Genomic DNA, 20918 nt, shown 5'->3' on the forward strand with positions numbered 1-20918 from the left:
CAGTGGATAGAGCGTCGGCCTGCGGACTCAAGGGTCCCAGGTTCGATTCCAGTCAAGGGCATGTACCTTGGTTGCGGGCACATACCCAGTGGGGAGTGTGAAGGAGGCAGCTGATAGATGTTTTTCTCTCATAGATGTTTCTAACTCTCTATCCCTCTCCCTTCCTCTCTGTAAAAAATCAATAAAATATATATATATATATAAAAAAAACACACAACTTGAAGATAGTGTAAGGAGCCTCTGGGACAAATTCAAGCGTACCAACATCAGAATTATGGGGGTGCCAGAAGAAGAGAGAGAGCAAGATACTGAAAACCTATTTGAAAAAATAATGACAGAAAACTTCCCCCACCTGGTGAAAGAAATAGACTTACAAGTCCAGGAAGCACACAGAACCCCAAACAAAAGGAATCCAAAGAGGACCACACCAAGACACATCATAATTAAAATGCCAAGAGCAAAAGACAAAGAGAATATTAAAAGCAGCAAGAGAAAAACAGTTAGTTACCTACAAGGGAGCACCCATACGACTGTCAGCTGATTTCTCAACAGAAACTATACAGACCAGACGGGAGTGGCAAGAAATATTCAAAGTGATGAATAGCAAGAACCTACAACCAAGATTACTCTACCCAGCAAAGCTATCATTCAGAATTAAAGGTCAGATAAAGAGCTTCACAGATAAGAAAAAGCTAAAGGAGTTCATCACCACCAAACCAGTATTATAGGCATTCTTTAAGAAGAGGAAGAAGAAGAAAAAGGTAAAGATAAAAATTATGAACAACAAATACATATCTATCAACAAGTGAAACTAAAAATCAAGTGAATAAAAAACCTGAGGAACAGAATAAACTGGTGAATATAATAGAATCAGGGGCATAGAAAGGGAGTGGACTGACAATTCTTGGGGGGAAAGGGGTGTGGGGGTGCAGGAAGAGACTGGACAAAAATCGTACACCTATGGATGAGGACAGTGGCGGGGAGGTAAGGGCAGAGGGTAGGGTGGGAACTGGGTGGAGGGGAGCTATGGGGGGAAAAAAGAGGAACAATTGTAATAATCTGAACAATAAAGATTTATTAAATTAAAATTAAAAAAAAAATGCATGCCTCTCAGCTTGGCTCAGTGGTTGAGAGTTGACCTATGAACCAGGGAGTCGATTCCTGGTCAGGGCACATGCCTGAGTTGCGGGCTCCATCCCCAGTGTGGGGTGTGCTGGAGGCAGATGATCAATGATTCTCTCTCATCATTGATGTTTCTTTCTCTCTCCCTCTCCCTTTCTCTCTGAAATAAATAAAAAAGATATTTAAAATGCACGCCTCAGCCTGGGAACAGAGGCCCTGAGAGGGACCACCAGCCTCTCCTGGGACAATGACAGAAGTCAACATTTACTGAGCACTTGGTGTGTGCCACAATGTCCAGGGATCTTTCCTGTGTTAAGCTCATTTTCTCCTTACTGTAATAACGGTACCGTTTTTATCTCCACTTTGCAGATGAGGGGACCAAGGCCCAGGAGGTGAGGAAGGTCACTCAGCGAGGAAGTGCAGTGGTGGGTAGAGTCCCAGGCTTTGGGCTCCAGAGCCTGAGCTCCAGACCTTTCACTAGGGGAGTGAGAGGGGGCCCATGGCCCATAGCCTCCAGAGATCTGGGAGCAGGACTGTCACTGGCAGGGAGTCAGGGATCACTCACCACTCGTGGGTGAGCAGGTCAAACTCCCCATACAGCTGGCCCATCGTGATGGACTTGGGGTTGAGCACATAGTAGTTGACAGCCTCGTACACGCCACCACTGATGGATGGCTGCCCTTTCAGCATCGTCATGGCGGCTGCCAGGACCCTGTAACACTGGGGAGACAGGTACCCAAGAGTGAGCCTCTTGACCCCCCAGAGAGCAGGGCTGGAGTGAGCTGCGGGCCACAGGGGACAGGAGGTACTCTAGAGATCCAGAGGTACAAGTGGAAACCCTCTGAGGCTGAAAGGCCCCCGGGCCCACTGTCTGGGCACAGGGCTGCCTGGCTTGGCTGCACTTACGTTACTCTTGCCGGAGCCTGTGGGCCCAACAAGCATGAGGCCGTGCCGTACCACTGTGGTCTCATAGAGCTGGATGCACTTGGTCAGGAAGCCTGGGGAGACATGCCAGGGGAACCCAGAGGTCAGAGCATGGGCTTAAGTCCCATCTCTGCCGCCAGCTTGCTGTGTCCCCTCAGATGGTCACCTCACTCTCTGGGCCTCAGTGTCCTCATCTGTAAAATGAGGCCACATAGTTCTCATGGGCAGGGGCAGGTGAAGCCCTAAGCACGGAGCCTGGCAGAGAGCAGGAACTCTCTGCTCACAGCCAGCCGTGGTTTCCATGGGACTATTACTCCCTCACATCCATCAGTCAGGTGGCAGACCACATGGGCCTGCTCAGTCAGCTGTCACAGGCCCACAGTCAACTCCAGCCCCAAAGCTACTGCTCAGTCTGCTGACAGCATGGCTCTGAGTAAGTGCTGGCACACACAGGCAAAACCCCAGGGACAAAATCTGAGGGTTAGTTAGGAGCTTTAACTGACCAAGACCCGGGCTGTAGGACCAGCTGCCAGCTGTAGGTGGGAGGCCAGGCCCACGAGGGTAGGAAATGAGAACATTAGTTTGGCCCAAGAGTGTGTGTGTGTGTGTGTGTTGAGGGGGAGGAGGGAGGGAAGCTGTGGCACTGCAGTTCGGGGATCCTCATCAAAGGAACAAGGGCTCATTATTCAATGATGGCAAAGCTGACCCAAGACCATCACGGGGAGAAGAGCTTGTGGCTTCATTCACGGAGCCTGCTGGGGCCAGGGGGGTGCAGGGGGGCGGGTAGAGGAGGTAGGGTCAGAGACATGTGTGGAAAGAACAATGGAGGGCACAAGGGACGGCTTGCAGCTGAGCATATCGGGCCCCGGAGGAGGGCCCGCATAATCAGGGTGACGGTGTGACTTCCTGGTGGAGCACCATTCTACCTCCCAAAGGACCACGGGAGGGTCTGCAAGGAGGAGAGGGCCGCAAGGCTGGGGCTGTGGGGACAAGAGCAGCATGCCCACGTGGTAGCAGGGCTGGGACCCCCCATTTCTATCAGGGAAGGGGTTTTGGGTCATAGGAAGTCTAATTGGGGGTGGTACCCGCCCCCTCCCGCCCAGAGCCCTTCTAGCTGCATGTGGCCTTTGTAACAAGCCAGTGCTCCTATGGAAGCTAAGGCTGTAGTTTCCAAGGAATGTGAGCAAGTCCTGCCGGTGGGAGCAACATGCTTTGCCTGTGCATGGAGCCCTCATTCTAAAGAGAGGAGTGTTGGCTGGGGTGAGGTGGGGTAGGTGGTGGACAGGCCACAGCTTACCATCTTTCCCAATCATGACATCAAGCCCCAATCAGGGACAGGGCAGAGGACAGCTTCTGTGAGGAAGGAGCAAGGCCCAAGAGGGGCCAAATGCTGGGACTGTTCATATGGGAAGAGAGGCTACAGCAAGAGGTCTGGGGGAGGGAACACCACCTGCTTCCTCACTGTGAAATAATTCTATATAATAAAAGCCTAATATGCCAAGTGTCTGGTCGTCCATTCAACCAATCAAAGTGTAATATGCTAATGACATGCTAAAGCCACTCAACTGCTCACTATGAGGTGCACTGACCATCAGGGGGTAGATGCTCCAACTGGTAGGTTAGCTTGCTGCTGGGTCCGGCCAATGGGACTGAACAAGATGGGCTGGACACACTCTGGAGCCCTCCCACGGTCCCTCCCCCGCTGGACAACCTCTGCCGTCCCTCCCTGGCCTGCACCTTCTCGCAATCTGGGACCCCTTGGGGGATGTCAGAGAGCCAGTTTCGGCCTGATCCCTCAGGGCAGGCCAAGGGACCCACTGGTGCACAAATTCGTGCACTGGGCTTCTAGTAAATATATATTGGTCTCTTCCCTCGGTCTCTGAGACCGAGCTCCTCAAATGCTTGTAAAGAAGGATGTTAGGAGAATCTTCTTTTCTAATATTTAGTCTTTGACCCTGGTTCCTGACAGAGCTCCTCGACTTTGTAATTTCCTGAGTGCTGGGAGCTCTTGGTCTAATGAGGCGACTCTTGATGCTGAGCTCCTGGGAGGGAGCTTATCCCCAGAACCACCAAGCCATTATTAGAAACTTGGAACTTGGGAGAGGAGCTGGAAGTGGAGTTAATAACTGATCACACCTACATGATGAAGTCTCCATAAAAATCCCAAAAGTGCAGGGTTTGAAGAGTATCAGGTTGGTGAACACACTCACATGCTGAGGGGACACAACCCCAACTCTACGGGACAAATCTCACCCTATGCATCTCCTCCTCTGCCTGTTCATCTGTGTCCTTTACCATATCCTTTATCTAATAAACCAATAAATGAAAGTGTTTCCCTGAGTTGTGTGAGCAGTTCTAGCCAATGGTCAAACCTGAGGAGGGTGTCATGGGAACCTCTGATCTGTAGCCAAGTCAGACAGAAGTTGTGGGTAACTTGGGGACCCACTACATGCAACAGTTATCTGAAGTGGGAACAGTCTTTGGAACAGAGCCCTTAACCTGTGGGGTGTATGCTAACTCTGATCAGCGTCAGAATTGAATTGAGTTTTAAGACACCCAGCCAGTGTCAGAATTGGTTGGTGTAGGAAGTAGAGTGTGAGAGTAAAGGAGATTTTCCTAGACAGCCATCACCTGATGGCTTAGAGACAGGGCTTGGGGCATCTGCCCTGCCCCAAAGGCTGCTTGACAGAGATTCCCAGCCCTCCGCACACTTGGCCAGGCCTGAGGGCCTCTGAGGCTGGTCTGCCTGTCTCTGTTCCCCTGCCCAAGATCCCAAGGAGGCTGGAGCCAGCAGGGGCCAGGGGCTCACCGTCCACGTCCCTGAGGTTGCTCTTCTCACAGGCCTTGCGGATGGCCTTGTCCAGGATGCCATAGTCAGTTTCCTCCTCTTTGATGGTGGGGAACAGGTCTGATACGATCCCAGAGAAGAGCTTGAGGTCCTCCAGCAGGAACTTGGGCACATTCACGTCACGGATGGCTCGGAGGCAGATCAGCTCCTGCAGCAGAGGCCGGAGGAACCTTCAGGGTGGCCCAGGTCAGATGCCCCTCCAGCCACTCTGGGGCCCTCCTCGAGCCCTCTCCCAGGCACCCCTCTGGAGGGCACTTACCTCATCCATGCTGGGGTTTTCTCGCTTGAGGTTCCCAGCAGCTGAGATCACAGTTTTCACAGCTCTCATCCCAAAGTCGTAGTGATCCTGTTGCCGCCATACAGGAGAGGGTAGGTGGGCACTGTTCCTTTTGGGGCTTCTGCCTGGAACACTCTGTCTCCCACCTGGCATCTGGCCCATTGCCCAGCTTGCAGCTGAAATGTTACTTCCCCTGCAGGCCATCTATGACCACCTGCAGCCCTAGCCTGGGCCAGGCGCCCTCCTTCAGGCTCCTCTACCACCTCCTTCTTCACCATCCTAGCAGCCTCTCCTTTTACCCTTCGGTGCCCCCTGCTTGACTCTTGCTCCCTGAGGGTAAAGACTCTGCCTGGGTTGCAACTAAATCCCTGCAATCCCAGCATGGTGCCAAGAGCAGGGAGGCACTGGAGTTTTATTCACAAAGTGAACAAAGGAGTTTCCCATGTGTGCCTTTGAACTTCCTTCTAAGATTCTCTCGTAACATCTCTCCAGACCCACCCTTTCAGTCACCCTACCATGGCTTTTCCCACTGGTCCTCTTTCTCTTCATTATACAGCAGGTGCTGGGAACAGTTAAATTTATCAGATTGCCCCATGGTGCCAGGCCATAGAATACCTCTGGACCCACAGACTAGACATCTTGGACTTGAATGAAGGCACTGGGCTTGATTTGGGGTCACTGTCATTTAAGGGGTGAGGTTATTTCCAGGACCATGTGGGAATAGTTGCTCAATTAAAGAGGAAAGCATTTTAAAAATAAATAAATAAATAAATAAATAAATTGGAAAGCATTTTTGAAAGTGGCTGGTTAGAAGGAAGGTGTGTGGAGGTGTCAGCATCCAGTATGCACTGTGGTAGACAGCTGTTTTTCCCAGGAATAGATTGTGTCTCCTCCAGCCCATGGGTTTTGGTGGGCTCCACCTGGCCAAAGGCAATATGGTTTCCCCTTAGCCACAGTGATTGGTGTTCATGCATGAATAGGTCACCCAGAGAGGGTGATACTAGAGACTTTTTCTGGAACTATTAGGAAAGACAAACTAAGCTGGTAGCATGTGAGTCCAGACAGAGTTGGGGCTCATCTCTGCCACTGCAAAGGGGAGAGGGGGATGCTGAGAACGGAGCCAAATAGGAAAGCTTGTCCACCAGTGCTGGTACCCGAACCAACAGTATCTAACCTTGAAACCTGGGCTCAGCACTGAGTGCAAGGCCCACAGCTGGGCGGCTCAGGTAGGGGGCTGGCTATCCATCCCACTCTGTCCCCGTGAGGCCAGATGCACTTGATCTGAAGCCTTGGATTGTGTGGCTCTTGGCCTCATTAGTGGTTGACTCTCCCCTGCCCCTGAACTAGCAGAGTGGGCATCTGTTCCTGGGTCCTGCTCCCGCTCCCCTGTGCACTGCATGAGCCTGCCCAGTATCTTAGCTGCTTAGGGTCTCAGTGTCCTCAGCTGAGAAATGGGGATGTAATTCCTATCTCATGGGGTTGCTGGGGGCAGACAGCGGCTCTCAGAGCCTGGAAGCTGGTTGGGGCAGGGCCTCACCTGAGAGCTGAGCTGCTCGGAAGCCAGCTTGAAGGTGGTGGTGATCTTCTTGGCCAGCATATTGGCTTCATTGAAGCCAAAGGAGTAGAGGGAGATCTCAGCGATCATGGTGTAATCTGGAACCATCATGGCCACAGGCCGGAAGAGCGCCTGGGGCCCGTGGTGCACATGTGAATGGAGAGGCAGACCTCCCCGCCAGAGCACTATCCGCATTATGGACTGCCCTCCTCCCCCACCGATGCTTAGATCCCTCTCGGCAGCATGCCTGCCCAAGCTGAGGCTTACACTCCTCTGTGGCTGGACCACTCTGCCCATTAGAAACTGGTCTTTTGTGCTGACCTGAATCTGTCCCCTGACTTCTCCCAAGCCTGGGACAACCCTGGGGCCTCCTCTCCATGCCTGGGGATGGGCCTCAGGACCTCTGAGTAGGAGGCCTGCCCTGGAGTCACAGTCCCTGATGTCTGGCAGCTGTGTGCCTTTCATAAGTGCTTTAGCATCTCTGAGCCCAGGCCACAGGCTCCACTGCCTCCCAGTGCCCGGGGTGGCCTACCAGGCCTGAACTCACCTTCAGGTTATCAGGCAGCTCGGTGCGGCCGGCATACCCTGGGTTCATAGTGATAAACACCGCACAGGATGGCACAAGTGGGATCTCGACACCCTCAAACATGAAGCGTTCCACCTACAGGGTGGCAGGGTTGACTCACCTGCCCCTCCTCTGGATGGGCCCCTCATCCCCTGTTGATGGCCTTGTCCTGACTATAGCTGGTCAGCCCAGACTGGATCCCTGATGATGAGCTGCCTCCTCTCTCAGGATCTGGCCTAAGACCTCCGGTCCCAATAGCTACCTATGGCCTCCCAGGTCTTGGCTACCTGAGGTCTTCACAAATCTCCTATCTCCCATACCCAGACCTGAGCAAGCTTAGCTCTGACTGGGACCCAGGGCCCTACTAGTTTAGAGTTGTGACACTTGCCAGCCTCCCAGCTCATGTTCCCAGGAGAAGACTGCTGGCCACTCTGAACAATGCTAGAGGGAGAGGCCGCTTCATCCACTGCAGCTTGGAGTGGGAGCCACCCCCAGAGTGGGGTAGGGATATGGGCTCCCTGACTGGCTACAATAGCCCCAGGGAGAGCTCCAGGTAGGGGAAGGGGAAGTGCCCAGTCCTCTAAAGATGAGAGAGGCTGGGCTCAGGGCAGGCTCAGTGCCTGGCTTCTCACCCTGCAGGGTGGGGAGTCACAAGAAGGCATAGGTGTAGCAGGTATAGATGAAGTGATGAGGTGGTGACTTGGTGGGGGGGGGCGGGGTTTGGAGGGGAATGGCTCACCCGCTGTTGCTGTGCCTTCTGGATGGTGGTGATCTGCTGAGCCACCACAGACAGCACCTCAATGTCGATGCGATTGAACTCGTCGAAGCAGGCCCAGGCCCCAGAACTAAATGGAGTGAGAACAAGAGATGGATATGAATTCAGAGCCCACCTGACACCTCCAAGGGCCCCTCTGACTCCACTGGGGAAGAAGTGGCCATAATGGCTCCACCCAGCACAACCCTGCTGCCTACCACCATCCCCAGTGCCCACAGGGGCTGAGCCTTTGACTCCTGTTATTCCCTCCTGTTCCCTCTCCATCCTGTGAGGCTCCTCTCAGCAGTGTCCCCAGGAGAGCTCAGCCTTCCTGCCCTGGCCTGTGCCACCCTCACACCAGCCTCACCTGGCTAGGCCCTTGAAGAACTTGCCCATGGCCATGAAGTCGAGCTGATCAGAGCAGTTGAACACAACAGTCTGGATGGCCAAGGCCTTGCCCAGGTCTTTGGTGGTCTCTGTTTTTCCTGTGCCAGCTGGGCCAGCTGGGGCACCCCCAAACTTGAGATGCAAGGCACCGGTCAGGGTCAGATAACACCTGCAGGAGAGAGAGGAGGTGCACCCGGGATTCCCACAGACATAGGGAGAGAGCCTCCCCTGCTTGGCCCCGTGGATGAGTGGCTCTTGCTCTTTCTTCTCAGGGCCCAGCTGTGCACAGGTTCGGCTGCTGGGGTCAGGATGGCAGGCCCTGCGCAGTGCTTCCCCACCCCACCTGGTGGCCTGGGGGTGAGTTCAGGACTCACCCCCAGGGGAGAGGAGTGTCTTAGGCAGGGGTAGCAGGCAGAGCCAGGATAAAAAATAGACACCCACTGAGAATGCTGATGTGTGGCCACACATCACTTCCCTTAGTCAAAACCCAGCTTGAAAACCTGCTACTAAATACGGTCGGCAAGAGGAAACGACTGATTCTTCTGGCATGTTAAAGGGAGTATTTGGGTGAAAAAAAATTGTAAAGCTCACATCCATTAATGTTTATTGAGCTATGAGCTTTACGTATCAGCTCATGAAACTCTCATTACCACCCTGAGGAAGCCACAGAGGAAACTAAGGCATAGAGGGGTTGAGTCACCTGTCCAAGGTCACTCAGCCTGTGACACCTGTGACAGTCGGAGCTGTTTTTTGTTGTTGTTGTTGTTTTTGTTTTGTTTTGTTTGCATACATGCCTCTTATTGGTTTGACCAGCATGACTAGTAGGGGGCATGGGCAGAGCTCCCCAATCTGTTCTGGCCCCCATCTTCCCTCTCCTGGGAGTCCAGAACTCACCTCCAGGGGAGAGGAGTGTCTTAGGCAGGGGTGGCAGGCAGAGCCAGGATAAAAAAATGAGGTTTGGGATTTGAAAGGGGCTCAGGGTGATGTAAAAACATAGGGTTACCAGACCATCCAGATAATACGTCCATCAGGGTAAAGCAGAGCCCATTTCCCCGCACAGGCCCCTTCCCTTGCAGGGCATGGGAGGGATCAGGAGGAAGAGCTGCCCTAGGGGCTTCCTGCTGTGCCCCTCCTGCCATCAGCATCTCCCAATGTCCTCAGCTTCCTTCATGCTGTGTGCCAGGTAGGATTTTTTTCTGTCCCAATCCTTTAAATTTTTCTTCTGCTATTTTCTGTTTCTGTAACAGCTGACTGTAAATTTCATCCCTGGACTGAAGAATAAACATTCTTCCTACACCTTCCTACATGTTAGTCTCGTATACCAAAGCCATAATCTCTGTATCTGTAAGATGGGCATGCTTGCTTGTTCTGTTTAGCGGTTCAGTCTGTATGTCTGCAAGCTTCACCTTCTGCTGAGTGTCAATGACTTTGGCTTGAAGCTCTTCGAAGGCATTTTCAACTCTAGATCCACGGGCGCTGCAGCTCTGTGCCTCCAGAGCTGGTTTTAAACCCGAAGCACATGCTCATAACCCTGCATGCTCTGACGGACTGGCTGCACCTTTTGTCCCTGCTCTTCTGAGCCAGCTAGAGCTGGGGGAAGGGTCCCAGTGCAGGGGGGCCTGTGGGCAGGGAGACTCTTACCTGTCTGTGAGGGGTGTGATCACCAGCCTCCCGCTGTTGCCTAGGTACTCATAGCCATAGATGAACTCAGCATTCACGGCTCGAATGTACAGGTTGTTATTCGTCCAGTAGTACCTGAAATTGCAGGAAAATGGGTTCCCGGTCCATGGGGACTATAGGCCACCGGGCAGGGTATGTGGCTGAGGAGATGTGGTTCTTTTGATGAATAAGGGCATTAGGTACCTCTGCCCAGCTTGTCCCCGGGCTTTGAGAACCGGGAACAGCAATTGTTGATTGACTCTCCACCCTCCCCTGGCCCCAGCCTGTAGCTGCTCTGACCCTGGGGGTGTCTGGGCCAAGGTCTTCTGCCTCCTCACCTCAGCTGTGAGATCCACTCGAAGTCATTCACACTGACCACCTTCTCCTGGATCAGCTTGCCCACCACATCCTTGGCATGGACCTCGATGACAATTAGTGCTGATAGCACTGCCCGCTGCATGCGGGACAGCTTCCCACGCACCAGGGCTACCAGGTCGCTGAGCTGCAAGAGTTGGAGAACACTGTCGGGCAGAGTCATGCAAGGGGTAGGGTCTCTCTCCTTTGCACAGAGGGTGGGCTTTTGTCAGGAACAACCCCTCTATCCTGGGGGCTTCTGATGGTCTGGGAGGGGAGGGGCACAGGGAAGGCATGGTAGCATGAGAAGTCTGGCAGGGAAGTAAAAAGAAATGGAGACACACACATGGCATCTGCTCCCTGTAGTGTACAGTGCCATCTGAGCCTTCAATGGCCAGGTGGTGGGGCCTGGTGAGGAGCTTGAGGAAAGATGTGGAATAGCAGCTGTAGTGAGGATGGTGCAAGATATGGCTCCCTCAGTGACCAACTGGCGAGGGAACCTGCCTGGACTCAAGAGCTCTCCTCAGACCCCCAGTCCCTCCCGCTGGTGGCTGATTGTGAGACACTCATTTCTGGGGTGTCTGACCTGCTGTTTGGATCCAACCCAAGGCCTCTTTCAGGCTCAGTATAGGAGAAAGCTCCTGGAGGGACTGGGTTCTCCCCAGGCCAGGATATGTGGGGAGCGGATGATGATCCCCTGACTCCCACCTGTTGGGCGAGCTGGGGGAACAGCTTGTTACTAATGTTGCTGGCCTCCAAGGCCTTTTCCACTTCCATAGTCCAGTAGGTCTGGCACCCAGCGATGGTCACCTGGCCAGGCCAGTTCAGAACCCACTGGGTCCTGGGCATCTGGGAAGATAACACAGGCAGGGCTGACCCAGGCAGCTGGCAGTCCCAACCCTGCAGCCTTTTTCCCTTAAACACATCCTCTGTGCTTTGGGCCTTTTTTGAACTCTGGGCTCAAGTTGTTAATTCCACCTCTAAAGCAGAGAAGCCATTAAGCTCTGGGCCCCTCAGGGGTGGCAGTCATCACTTCCTCAACAGAGATCTTGAAGCAGAGGGTTGGGAGCGCAGGATCAGGGACATACAGCCCTGGTTTCAAACCCTGGCTCTGTCACCTGTGAATTACATGCCCTTGGGCAGAAAATATCTCAGAACTGACTTTGTAGGATAAGGGTTAACTCCCAGCCCTGCTGTTGACTATGGGGCTGGGAGAAGTAATGTGGGTCAAGTCCCAGCCCAGGCCTGGCACATAGTGAGTGCTTGAAACATAATAGCAATTGATTATTATTGGGAGCAAGTTTCATTTTCTGGAGCCTATTTTCAGATCCTCCCTGAGTAGGCTTCAAGGACCCCCTCTCTCCAGAGATCCCAAAGGCTATAGCTTGAGGATGAGGCATGCAGGCAGCCCAGCTACCACGACAGAGCTAAGAGCAAACAGAAGGATGACGAGGCTGGGAGGCTGTGCAAGGGTGAGAGGCATGACTCACTGTGGGGTAGGCCTTGATGGCCCTCTCGATGATGTCCCGTATGCTGGTCTTCATGCTGAGTTCCACCTCCCGCAGCCAGTCCTCTACGTTGCTGGATGGGTAGATGGAGAAGGACAACTGCACCTCCTCACCCTCTGCTGAGTACATGTGTGTAATCTCCAGGTCCTCCTGGAATAGCAGCTGTGGGTGGGGCAGGGTGGGGCAAACAAGAGTGGGGGTTGCACCAGGTGTGCCCAGAGGCTCCACCCAGCACAGCCCCAGAGCTGACCTGCCTGTGCCCTTCACCTCCAGAAGACAGCCCTGCCTCAGGGGGCCCACCTGAACATCTGTCTGGCTGGGCCTTCCCTGACTGTATATTCAGGCAGGATGTGTCTGCCTTGTCCCTAGCTGTGGTCCAGCCAGCCCACTTGGGGAAGGAGGCTAACCCTGCCTGCGAGTCCCCCTCTTGTACAGGTCTGTGCAGCCTCCCTTGTATGCAACAATGAGAACAAGAAGAGTCAGGAGCCTCTAGCCTCATGGGTTTCTCAATCCAGCCAGCACCTAAATGTATTGTGGGGACGGGCCCCCCCTGGATGAGTTGAGAGCAGGGTCTCCCAGTCCTGAGCTGGGAGTTTTGCAGCTGACCTTCCTCCCACAGGTCCCAGGTGCATCTCACTTGCCACTTCATTTCCTGATAAAAGGACTCGGGCTAGAGAAGAGCTGTTCTCCTTGGGAAGGAGTCCCAATGCTTCTGGCCCTGAGCCCAAGGCCTTGAGCTCCAGGCCCAGTCACCCACCCGGGCAATGTTCTCGAAGCACTTGCGCAAGTGGGGCTGCACAGCAGTGGGGTCCTTAGTCTGGGATAAGATCTCAAGTAGTTCATCATCTGACAGGAAGTAGAATCTGCCAAGGGAACAGGTAGAATCTGGTAAAGGAGTGGGTCAGTACAACTGAACCGCTGCAGCTCAGCCTGGGTGGGGTCCTCAATGCCCTACCCACATGGGAAGGCACTGGCAGAGTGGGCATGGGGCAGGTGGTGCTCACCTGGGGAAGGCCCTCCTCTTTGTCTCCAAGTACTCGCTGAGGCCCTTTTGTACCATGTCTAGTAGCTTGTTGCAATCCCGCAGGCTGTCCAGCAGCCTCTGGTCAGAGCACACATTGATTACCTGCGTGGTCCGGACCAGAGAGAAACCAGAAGTGAGCATGGTCCAACTGGGAGGCATTAAGGTGGGCTCAAAGAGCACCCATATGGGCCAGAGACTCTCAGTGGGGCCTGGGAAGGAACAGGGGCAGGAAAACGGCCCTGAGCTAGGGGTTGCATTTATCATCCATGTCAGTACCATAGAAAAAAGTCCATGGTCAAAAAAGTTAGGGTTAAACAAAGCCAAGGGGTTTGATTTGCTGCAGGACTTTAAAATGCTAATGTGGATGGAAAATTTCCATGAAGAAAATAATGTTGTGTTTCTCAGAAGTGTCTCTTATGACTGGAGAGCTCACTTGGCAACATAGGCCAAGACCAAAGCCTTGGACTTGTTCTCTAATCTTTCTTGTTCAGGGAGAGATGAGACCAGGAGGCTCCCAACAATGTGACGGGGGCCTTTAGGGGTCACAGGTTCCCCATCCCATCCCTGTGTGAGCTCACCTCCCGGTTTTCATAGGTGTTCTTCATGATCTTCCTCCAGATCCGTTCCATCGTCTGGTAGCGTTTGCTCTCCACGGGCAATTGCCGATTGATGTCCTCAGAGCTAAAGATAGGCTCCAAGTAGAGCCAGGCCCGCTGACAGTTCAGCCACTCCTCCAGCACTTCCTGGGCAAGGCATGGATTGTCAGCACCCAGGGTTTAAGAGGGGGGTCCTGTCCCCATGACCTAGACATTTCACCACACTGAGTGCTGGGCAGAGAACTGGCATCAGAAACAGTGTCTGTGGGGAAATTTCTAGATGGCAATGTCAGCCACAGTACTCCCAGGAACAAAGAGGCTGCATAAATGCCTGCCCTCCAGAGAAACCCAAGCCCCCCACAGGATACCTGAGCCTCCAAAAGAGCTGGGAGCCATCTTTCCCTAGGAGGAACCACACCCAAATCAGCAAACCCTGAAGAAACAGAGGAAAAATCCCCAGTGCATGGAAGCCCAATCAGCCTCCTTGCCTGACAGGACTTTGGGGTCTATGACCCAGAATTCTCTGAGGTGTATTGGAACTTGAGCTTGAGATCTCTAAAATACTCTGAAACATTAGTTCAAGAGTGAGACATCTTCAAAGCAGGCTACCTCCCCTCTGCCCCCAAATTTTGCCTCCAAATTCCCCTTTCAGGATTTATCTGTCTTTTCCTATCAATGCAAACTCATTCATTTCATTCATTCATTTATTCACTCATTCTCTTCCTCTTGAGATGCATGTCATGGTCAGCTTTGTGCCAGGCCCATGTGGGCACCAGGAGAAGCAGAGGGGAACAGGATGTGGTCCTGCCCTCAAAGAGTCCACAGTCCACTAAATGGCCAGTTCTGCCTCTGAATCACCAAGAAGCTGGCATGAGCGACAGACTCTGTAAGAGGCACTGACCAAGGGCTATGATGGGAACGCCTTGCTGGCAGGTGTGGGGAATCAGTGAGAGCTGCTTGATTCCGAGCCTTGGAGATGGAAGGTAGGGATGGAACTCCAGGTGTAGGGGACAGAGTGAGAAAAAGAGAGAACCCAGGGAGAATACTGACCATCTCAGGTATCTCTGGGTGGTCTAAGGAACACACACACAAGACCTCCTCACTTGGATTCTAGCCTTCCCTGGAGGTTTCCAAAAAGCTTCCAGGAGGCCCCAGGGAAGGGGCTGCCAGAATCACACAGGTTGGCCTGGCCCTAGCACAGTGTTCCAAGGCTCTGTAGACAGCCCTTGCCTCTGACCTTGAAAGCTCTAAAGAGGTACAGTCCCTAGTGCCCTGGCAACCTTACCCCAAGCCAACTCTGAATGAGACAGGAGTGGAAGAGGGCATAGGGAACTTTAGGACTTTGTGGTGTCCAGCCCAGAAAATTCCAAGACTGGAGGTTCTAGTTGTTCCAAGTCCAGGCAGTCCTTCAGAGGTCTGCTGGCAGGTTTCAGGCCCTTCCTTAGCCACAGCTTTTGACCAATTAGTGGCCCACCCCCACATCCTGAATTGCCTTCTCCAGCAGCCAAACCTCAGAGATGGAGAGCCCTATTCTAGTCACCCTCCTCTGAACAAGGGTCCTGTCAGCCAGCCAGGAGCTGTGAAAACCTGGACAAGGCTCTCCAGCGTTTCAAGCACCACCCAGACACCATAAAGAGCCACTTATGGGATGGATGCTGCCAGGGTAAGGGAGGAATAAAGGAAGGCCATGGAGGGCCCACCTGAGTCAGCTTCAACTTGTTCTCCCAGGAGTTGATGCGTTGCTCAAAGGGCTTCTTGTAGGGCGAGAAGGACATGCTCTGGGTCATGACAATATGGTCGTCAAGCAGCTGTGAGGCCTCATCTGGGCTCTTGAGGATGTAGGTCTCTGTCTCCTTGTAGGGCAGCACATTGAACAGGATGGCTGACCACTCCTTCTCCATCTTGTCCAGTGCCTGGGGTGGGGTACAAGTCAGTCTGGGTCCTGAAAAAGGCTGGCCCACATTCTGTCTGACCAGCACTGCAGGAAAGAGCAGGCTCTACCTGGCCATGACCTTCACTTGGGTCCCTCTGGCAAATACTCTCTGCTTGTCTGGCCAAAACATCCCCCATGGACCCTCATCTGAATTCAAAGCCAACTGGCTCTCACACATGTGCTACATGAGTACAACATGCATGTACATGCATATTGGGAGACAGCTAAGGTGCTAGTTGGGAGCTCTGGTCCCAGGTACAGCCCTTACTGGCTATGTCACCCTAACTACTTGCTGAAACTCTCTGAGCCTTCATTTACTCATCTGTTAAATGAGGGCAATGCTATTAGCTCCATCCTGGGAGAGGAAGTAACTTGAGAGGAGTACCTGAGTAATAACTGGTCTTCTCCATCCACGTGTCATGGCCAGCTCTGTGCCAGGCCCATGTGGGTACCAGAACCAGAGGATGTTGTCCATTCCCTCAAGGGACTATAATTAACTCACTTAACAGAATGCACCTCAACACCTAGAACTGGTGAAGGACCTCAGGGATGGAGCCTAATACACCTGTCCTTCTATGCTGTCGGGCAGGGCCTGGGTGGGGCAGGGTGAGCCTGCTGACTGCCCACCTGCTCAATGGTGTACTCCTTGCCAGCCACCTCAGCCACCTTGCTGATGCTCTCAATGTGGTCCTGTAGGTTCATCTCAAGGCAGCGGGCAAAGGTCAGGTTGGCCTTGGGCCTGACATTAATGTTGATTTCATTGGACAGCACCTCCCAGTGCCGGTTCCGCATGCCAGGGTTTCGTAGCCCCTGGATCAGTGGGATGTATGGCTTGAACTCCTCGATGCGGGCCCGGATGTCCAAGGCCACCTCCTGGCAGGCTGCCGGGCAGGGTAGGCAGGTGTGAGAAGCAGCCAGCACAGGCAGGGAAGCAGGGGATGGACTGGCTTGGTCACCTACCTGGGATGTCCTTGAACTGCTTCACACACTTGTGCATGGTCTTAAAGGACTCAATAACATTCTTCTCTAGCTGCTCAGCATCAATGGCTGACAGGGGGTCGTTCATCCAGCTCTCGGACCAGCGCAGCCAGTCAGAGGCGGTGGTCCAGAGGTCCAGGTAGGGCTGGAACTCCTTCACCATCCTGGAGAGTTTGTCGTACTGTAGAGACAAAAGACCCAGGGCTGCCTTAGGGTGATCTCTCTATGCTGCTCCTTTGGGCCAGGTCCCCTCCCCATCCTTGCTCCTGGCTGCTGTCCCTAATCCTGCCCCGTGGACTTGAGCGTGGCCTCCCTTCTTCCTGCCCCCTTCAGGCTCTGGGCTCCGAGTAGCTGAGCAATGCCTGCACTGACCCTAAGGTCTCTTGCCTGGTTCTAGCCAATCTCCTTGCCTTGAGGGCCAAGAGTGGGTTATCTCCTCTCTGCAGCCTGCTTGGTCCTGCCCCCAAATGCCAGGGCCATGCAACCTGGTAGCTGCTTTCTCATATAGCCACAAACACATGGGATCACTCTCAAACCCTGGGAGTTAGAGGATAGGGTGCCCACAGGAGGCCTACATTGGTGATGGGCAAGCCGAAGATGCGTTCGCGGTTGTTATAGAGCATGGCCAGCTGCTGGCAATCCTTCAACTGCTTCTTGACTCGCCGCACTTCATTGGCGATCTCGTGTGCTCGCGCAATCTCCACGTGTGTGGAGAAGCCAGCTACCACAAGCTGTGGGCCAAGGAGCAAGAAGTCAGAGGCCTCTGTGGCCTAACCCATGTCCACATGCACCCAGGAAGTGCAAGATCCCTAGGCATCAGCATCTCCCAGTTCTGAGGGCACTTTCTTCTCCAAGAGTGAGCAGGCAGCTGACCCATCACAGGCAGCTGACTACCCTGTGCTAACATAGAAAAATCAGAGAAAGACCCAGTGCCCTGAACACTGAGCCCACTGCCCACTGGGCATAAAGGACACAACAGAAGAATTGGGGCTCTTTGCTACTCTGAATTCTTCTGGAGCTTGCTACCCAGACACACCTCTGGCTTATAAATTCATTGTTGTTGATGGTTTTGGTTTTTTTTTTCAGTTCATTCTTTCAGACATTTGTTCATTCATCTACCAATTCTTCCATCAAACATTGACATAGCAACTCCTGAATACAAGAAGCAAGGCCCGGCCCTGGAGAAGTGTGTGTGGGTGTGTTGTGTATTGGGAGCCAATCCCAGCAGAGCCTCAGTCAAACCCTACCTGCAGCCCTTCCAGCTTCTCCTGGAAGTTGTTCTGATCCATAATCTGGATTTTGTGGAACTTCTCCTCTTCTTCCATGTGCTGCTGCCGCACCAACTCTATCTGCCCGAGGATCTTAGAAGGCCAATTGTTGGCAGCCCATCTGGATGGGGTTTGGGGGGGCGGTCAAAGCTGAAATCAAGATGGCCTCTGGCATCTTGGCAGGGCATTTCTGGTGTGACTGCACAGCCATGGTCACAAGGATATATGAAAGCCGCTGTAGCTTAGCACCTCTTCCCCTACCTCCTGCTGTCTACCACCCACCTAGGGAGGGTGGGGACCAAGCTCCCACTCACTTGTCATTGAAGTCATCTGTGCTGAGGTTGTAATGGAATTCATCCATGATCTGGTAGTCATCCATGACCTTCACAATCCTCTCCTGTAGGGACAGGCAGTGATGAGAATGCCTGGGCTCCCCAAGGTGAATGGGTGCTAGAGAGAGGCTGCTCTCTTCCAGAGAGGGGAGACCTGGGTTTGGGGAGGAGGCATGGGGTGCAAGGCCAGCATTGGGCTCAGAGCTCCAAGGGCCATGGCCACCACATCTCCAACCTTCAGCTCCTGACCCGTATCTTCCATCCTCCTCACCTCCTAGACAGCACAGCTCTGAACATTCACCATGCACCCAACCTCATAGCTCTCCCTAGCCCCACCTGTCCTCTGTATCTACCTCACCTTTGGCCCCATCTGTCCTCTGTGTCTATCTCACCTCTGGCCTCAGTGCTCCTGATCTCCCAGCCCCTGCCTTCAGACCTGAACAATGGCCCATGACTCCCAGCTCCCCAGTTCACGGTTTGCCCACCTGACTTCTAGCCCCACCAAGATCTTGGACAGTAGTACCCTCGCTCTCTGGCTCCCATGTGTGTGCCTCACCTCCAGCACCACCAGCTTTTCAGGGATGCCCTTCATCCACTCTCGAAGCTCAGCCAGCTCCTCTATGCTGTTCGGCTTCTCATAGATCTTGCGGCTGATGCTGCGAAACTCCTCACAGATCTGGCGGTGGGAGGAGGGCACTAGGGAGGCTGGGTGCCTCTTTCTTGCCTTCCCTGGGGCCTGCTCCCCATTCCTGGTCCCAAGTGTTTCCAGATAGGAAATTGCTCCCACTCCACCACATCCTGCAGCTGGCTCACTGGGGAGCTGCAGCCTTGCAGTGGGACAAGAGCATCACCAAGCACACTTCAGCTTCCTCAGCCTCCTGAGCCGAGCCAACACACACACACACACACACACACACACACACACACACACACACACACACACGGCTTCTGAGGCTTGCACTTGCACACCCTCAGCTCTGTGAAACAACCCATCTCAGGGTGTTCTTCATGAGGAGTTCCCAGTTCTCTACAAGCTTAGAGAAGGAGGTAGCAGCACCCCCTTCCTGCCCCACCCCCATATGGGACAGCTCTTTGCACACAGGCAGGGTCAAGGCAGGATGACTTCCAGGTCCTTCCACTGGCCTAGTGTCCGCAGACACCCCTGACCTTGCCTGGAGACATTTTGCTTGTAGGAGTTCACCCTGGACGCAAGGGTACAGGTGTTGCTGCGTCTCTGGGGTTTGGACCCAGGGGGGAGGGGAGGGGACACTTACGTCTTCCACTTCCTTGTGCAGGTTCTTGGCCAGGATGTCCAGCATGGAAGTGGCCAGGGCCTTGCGCTTCTTAGACAGGCTCTGCTTGACATTGTCCACATTGATGTAGAAGGGCCCAATGACGATGCTGCTGGGCAGCGAGCTGTCCAGGATCTCTTTCTCCTGTAGGTGGGTGAGCACCACCTTCTGCACCTCCTCAGCTGACGGGCATTGTGTCTGGTAGGCCCTATGGACAGCGGGCACACAAGGGTTAGAGGGTGGTGAGAGTGTGGGTGGGGGTCACGCAGACACACTCAGACGCACGCACACACGCACTTGAGGAATGTGCTGATGTCATTGTTGTTCAGCTCCAGGTACTTTCTGTACTCCTTGGCGTAGGCCTGCAGTGGGATCATGGCCTTGCGCACAGCGTTGGCGATGGTGGCCCTCAGCTCCTCCACCAGGGGCTCGTGAAGCCCCACTGACTCCAGCAGGGGGTTACCACTGATGAAGATGTCCTCCATCACCAGCTGTGGAGTGGGGGTGGGGCACAGAACTGGATGAGCCATGAGCAGGTGGGCAGAGGAGTTGGAAATGTGATCCAAAGTCTGAGTGTGGCCACGCACAGAGAGCATGGTGGGGGTGGGGACAGGGCAGGGCTGTGGATCAATACAAGACCAAAAGCCCCAGAGAGTTCAGCAAGGGGCACTGTCTTTTTCCGTCTGTGCCTGACTCAGCCCATTGCCAAGGAAAGAAACAGATGGAACAACCAGGTCAGTGATGGCTCTGACTGACCAGCAAGGAAGACAGGAGGGAACTAGAGCTACAGAGGCTGTGGACCAGGGCTTGGGCTCTGTGCAGATCTGGTAATGAAATGGAGACTTCTGACTAGAGTGTGGAGGTTGGTCTGTGTCCACATCTTAGCTGAAGAGAGAGGTCAGGAGCTGGGTGGGGTCAAGAAGGTGGGATCTGGGTCAGACATGGCTGTGGCAGAAGTGGACCAGTGAGCCCAGTTGGCATCACAGGTCTGACAGCAGCTATGTGACCTTTGGCTAAACTTCCCTGTCTCACGACAAAATGTGGATGTTGATGGTTCCCAACTCAGCTTACGGTGAGGATGAAATGAGCTACTCAAGAATTAAAGGGTGGAGGACCCTGCAGCCAGGTGAGAGGCCCATGATAAAGCTGAACTGCTCTCATACTCAGGGCAGCACCTGGGGCTGCAGTAGCCACTAGCAGCCACAGCAGCAGGTGCCTGGGCCTTGTGGGTACCTTCTCCAGCTGGGGCACTGCGTGGGTGGCCAGGATGCCCTTGTCGAAGAGGTTGAGCAGAGCTGTCTCGAACTGCTCTAGCGGTGTGCTGTAGTGCACTCCTGAGCTGTCCAGCACCAGGTCCACGATGAACAGAGGATTCTTCCGAGGCCTGTGGGGCAATGGCGGGCTGCCTGTAGGCAGGGGCCTGAGGAGGCCTGAGTGCAACAGGTCCAGCCCTCTGCCCTTTCTGCCACCATGGTGGTTCTTGAGCTCTCCATGCATGAGACTTGCCTCCTCCCTCCTCCCAGAAACCTCTAAGTTACCAGA

The 20918-nt window shown here is 53.8% G+C and overlaps 1 protein-coding gene and 1 pseudogene across 2 annotated transcripts in view; both read right to left on the reverse strand.

The window, feature by feature from the left end:
* Positions 1-20918, reverse strand: part of DNAH1 (dynein axonemal heavy chain 1) — a gene marked incomplete at both ends in the record, with an annotated part of 80128 nt that overhangs the window by 29615 nt on the left and 29595 nt on the right. Inside the window, 25 exons of the mRNA XM_080675518.1 lie at positions 1688-1842; positions 2029-2120; positions 4856-5042; positions 5154-5240; positions 6709-6858; positions 7274-7387; positions 8031-8136; positions 8413-8601; positions 10074-10187; positions 10430-10593; positions 11154-11294; positions 11936-12115; positions 12711-12816; positions 12958-13079; positions 13556-13720; positions 15274-15486; positions 16134-16387; positions 16467-16665; positions 17060-17215; positions 17732-17873; positions 18067-18149; positions 18641-18760; positions 19359-19584; positions 19674-19867; positions 20610-20760. Coding sequence (XP_080531644.1) covers positions 1688-1842; positions 2029-2120; positions 4856-5042; positions 5154-5240; positions 6709-6858; positions 7274-7387; positions 8031-8136; positions 8413-8601; positions 10074-10187; positions 10430-10593; positions 11154-11294; positions 11936-12115; positions 12711-12816; positions 12958-13079; positions 13556-13720; positions 15274-15486; positions 16134-16387; positions 16467-16665; positions 17060-17215; positions 17732-17873; positions 18067-18149; positions 18641-18760; positions 19359-19584; positions 19674-19867; positions 20610-20760 — 3810 coding nt within the window. The remainder of the gene's footprint in view (positions 1-1687; positions 1843-2028; positions 2121-4855; positions 5043-5153; positions 5241-6708; positions 6859-7273; positions 7388-8030; positions 8137-8412; positions 8602-10073; positions 10188-10429; positions 10594-11153; positions 11295-11935; positions 12116-12710; positions 12817-12957; positions 13080-13555; positions 13721-15273; positions 15487-16133; positions 16388-16466; positions 16666-17059; positions 17216-17731; positions 17874-18066; positions 18150-18640; positions 18761-19358; positions 19585-19673; positions 19868-20609; positions 20761-20918) is intronic.
* LOC308250629 (prefoldin subunit 1-like) lies at positions 9060-9969 on the reverse strand (annotated as a pseudogene). Its single transcript has 3 exons — positions 9963-9969; positions 9455-9908; positions 9060-9086 (listed from the first exon to the last, which is right to left on the reverse strand). The product of its transcript is annotated as a prefoldin subunit 1-like (transcript).

This window comes from Plecotus auritus, assembly GCF_963455305.1.
Source record: "Plecotus auritus genome assembly, chromosome: 6".
In the NCBI taxonomy this organism is placed as follows: domain Eukaryota; kingdom Metazoa; phylum Chordata; class Mammalia; order Chiroptera; family Vespertilionidae; genus Plecotus; species Plecotus auritus.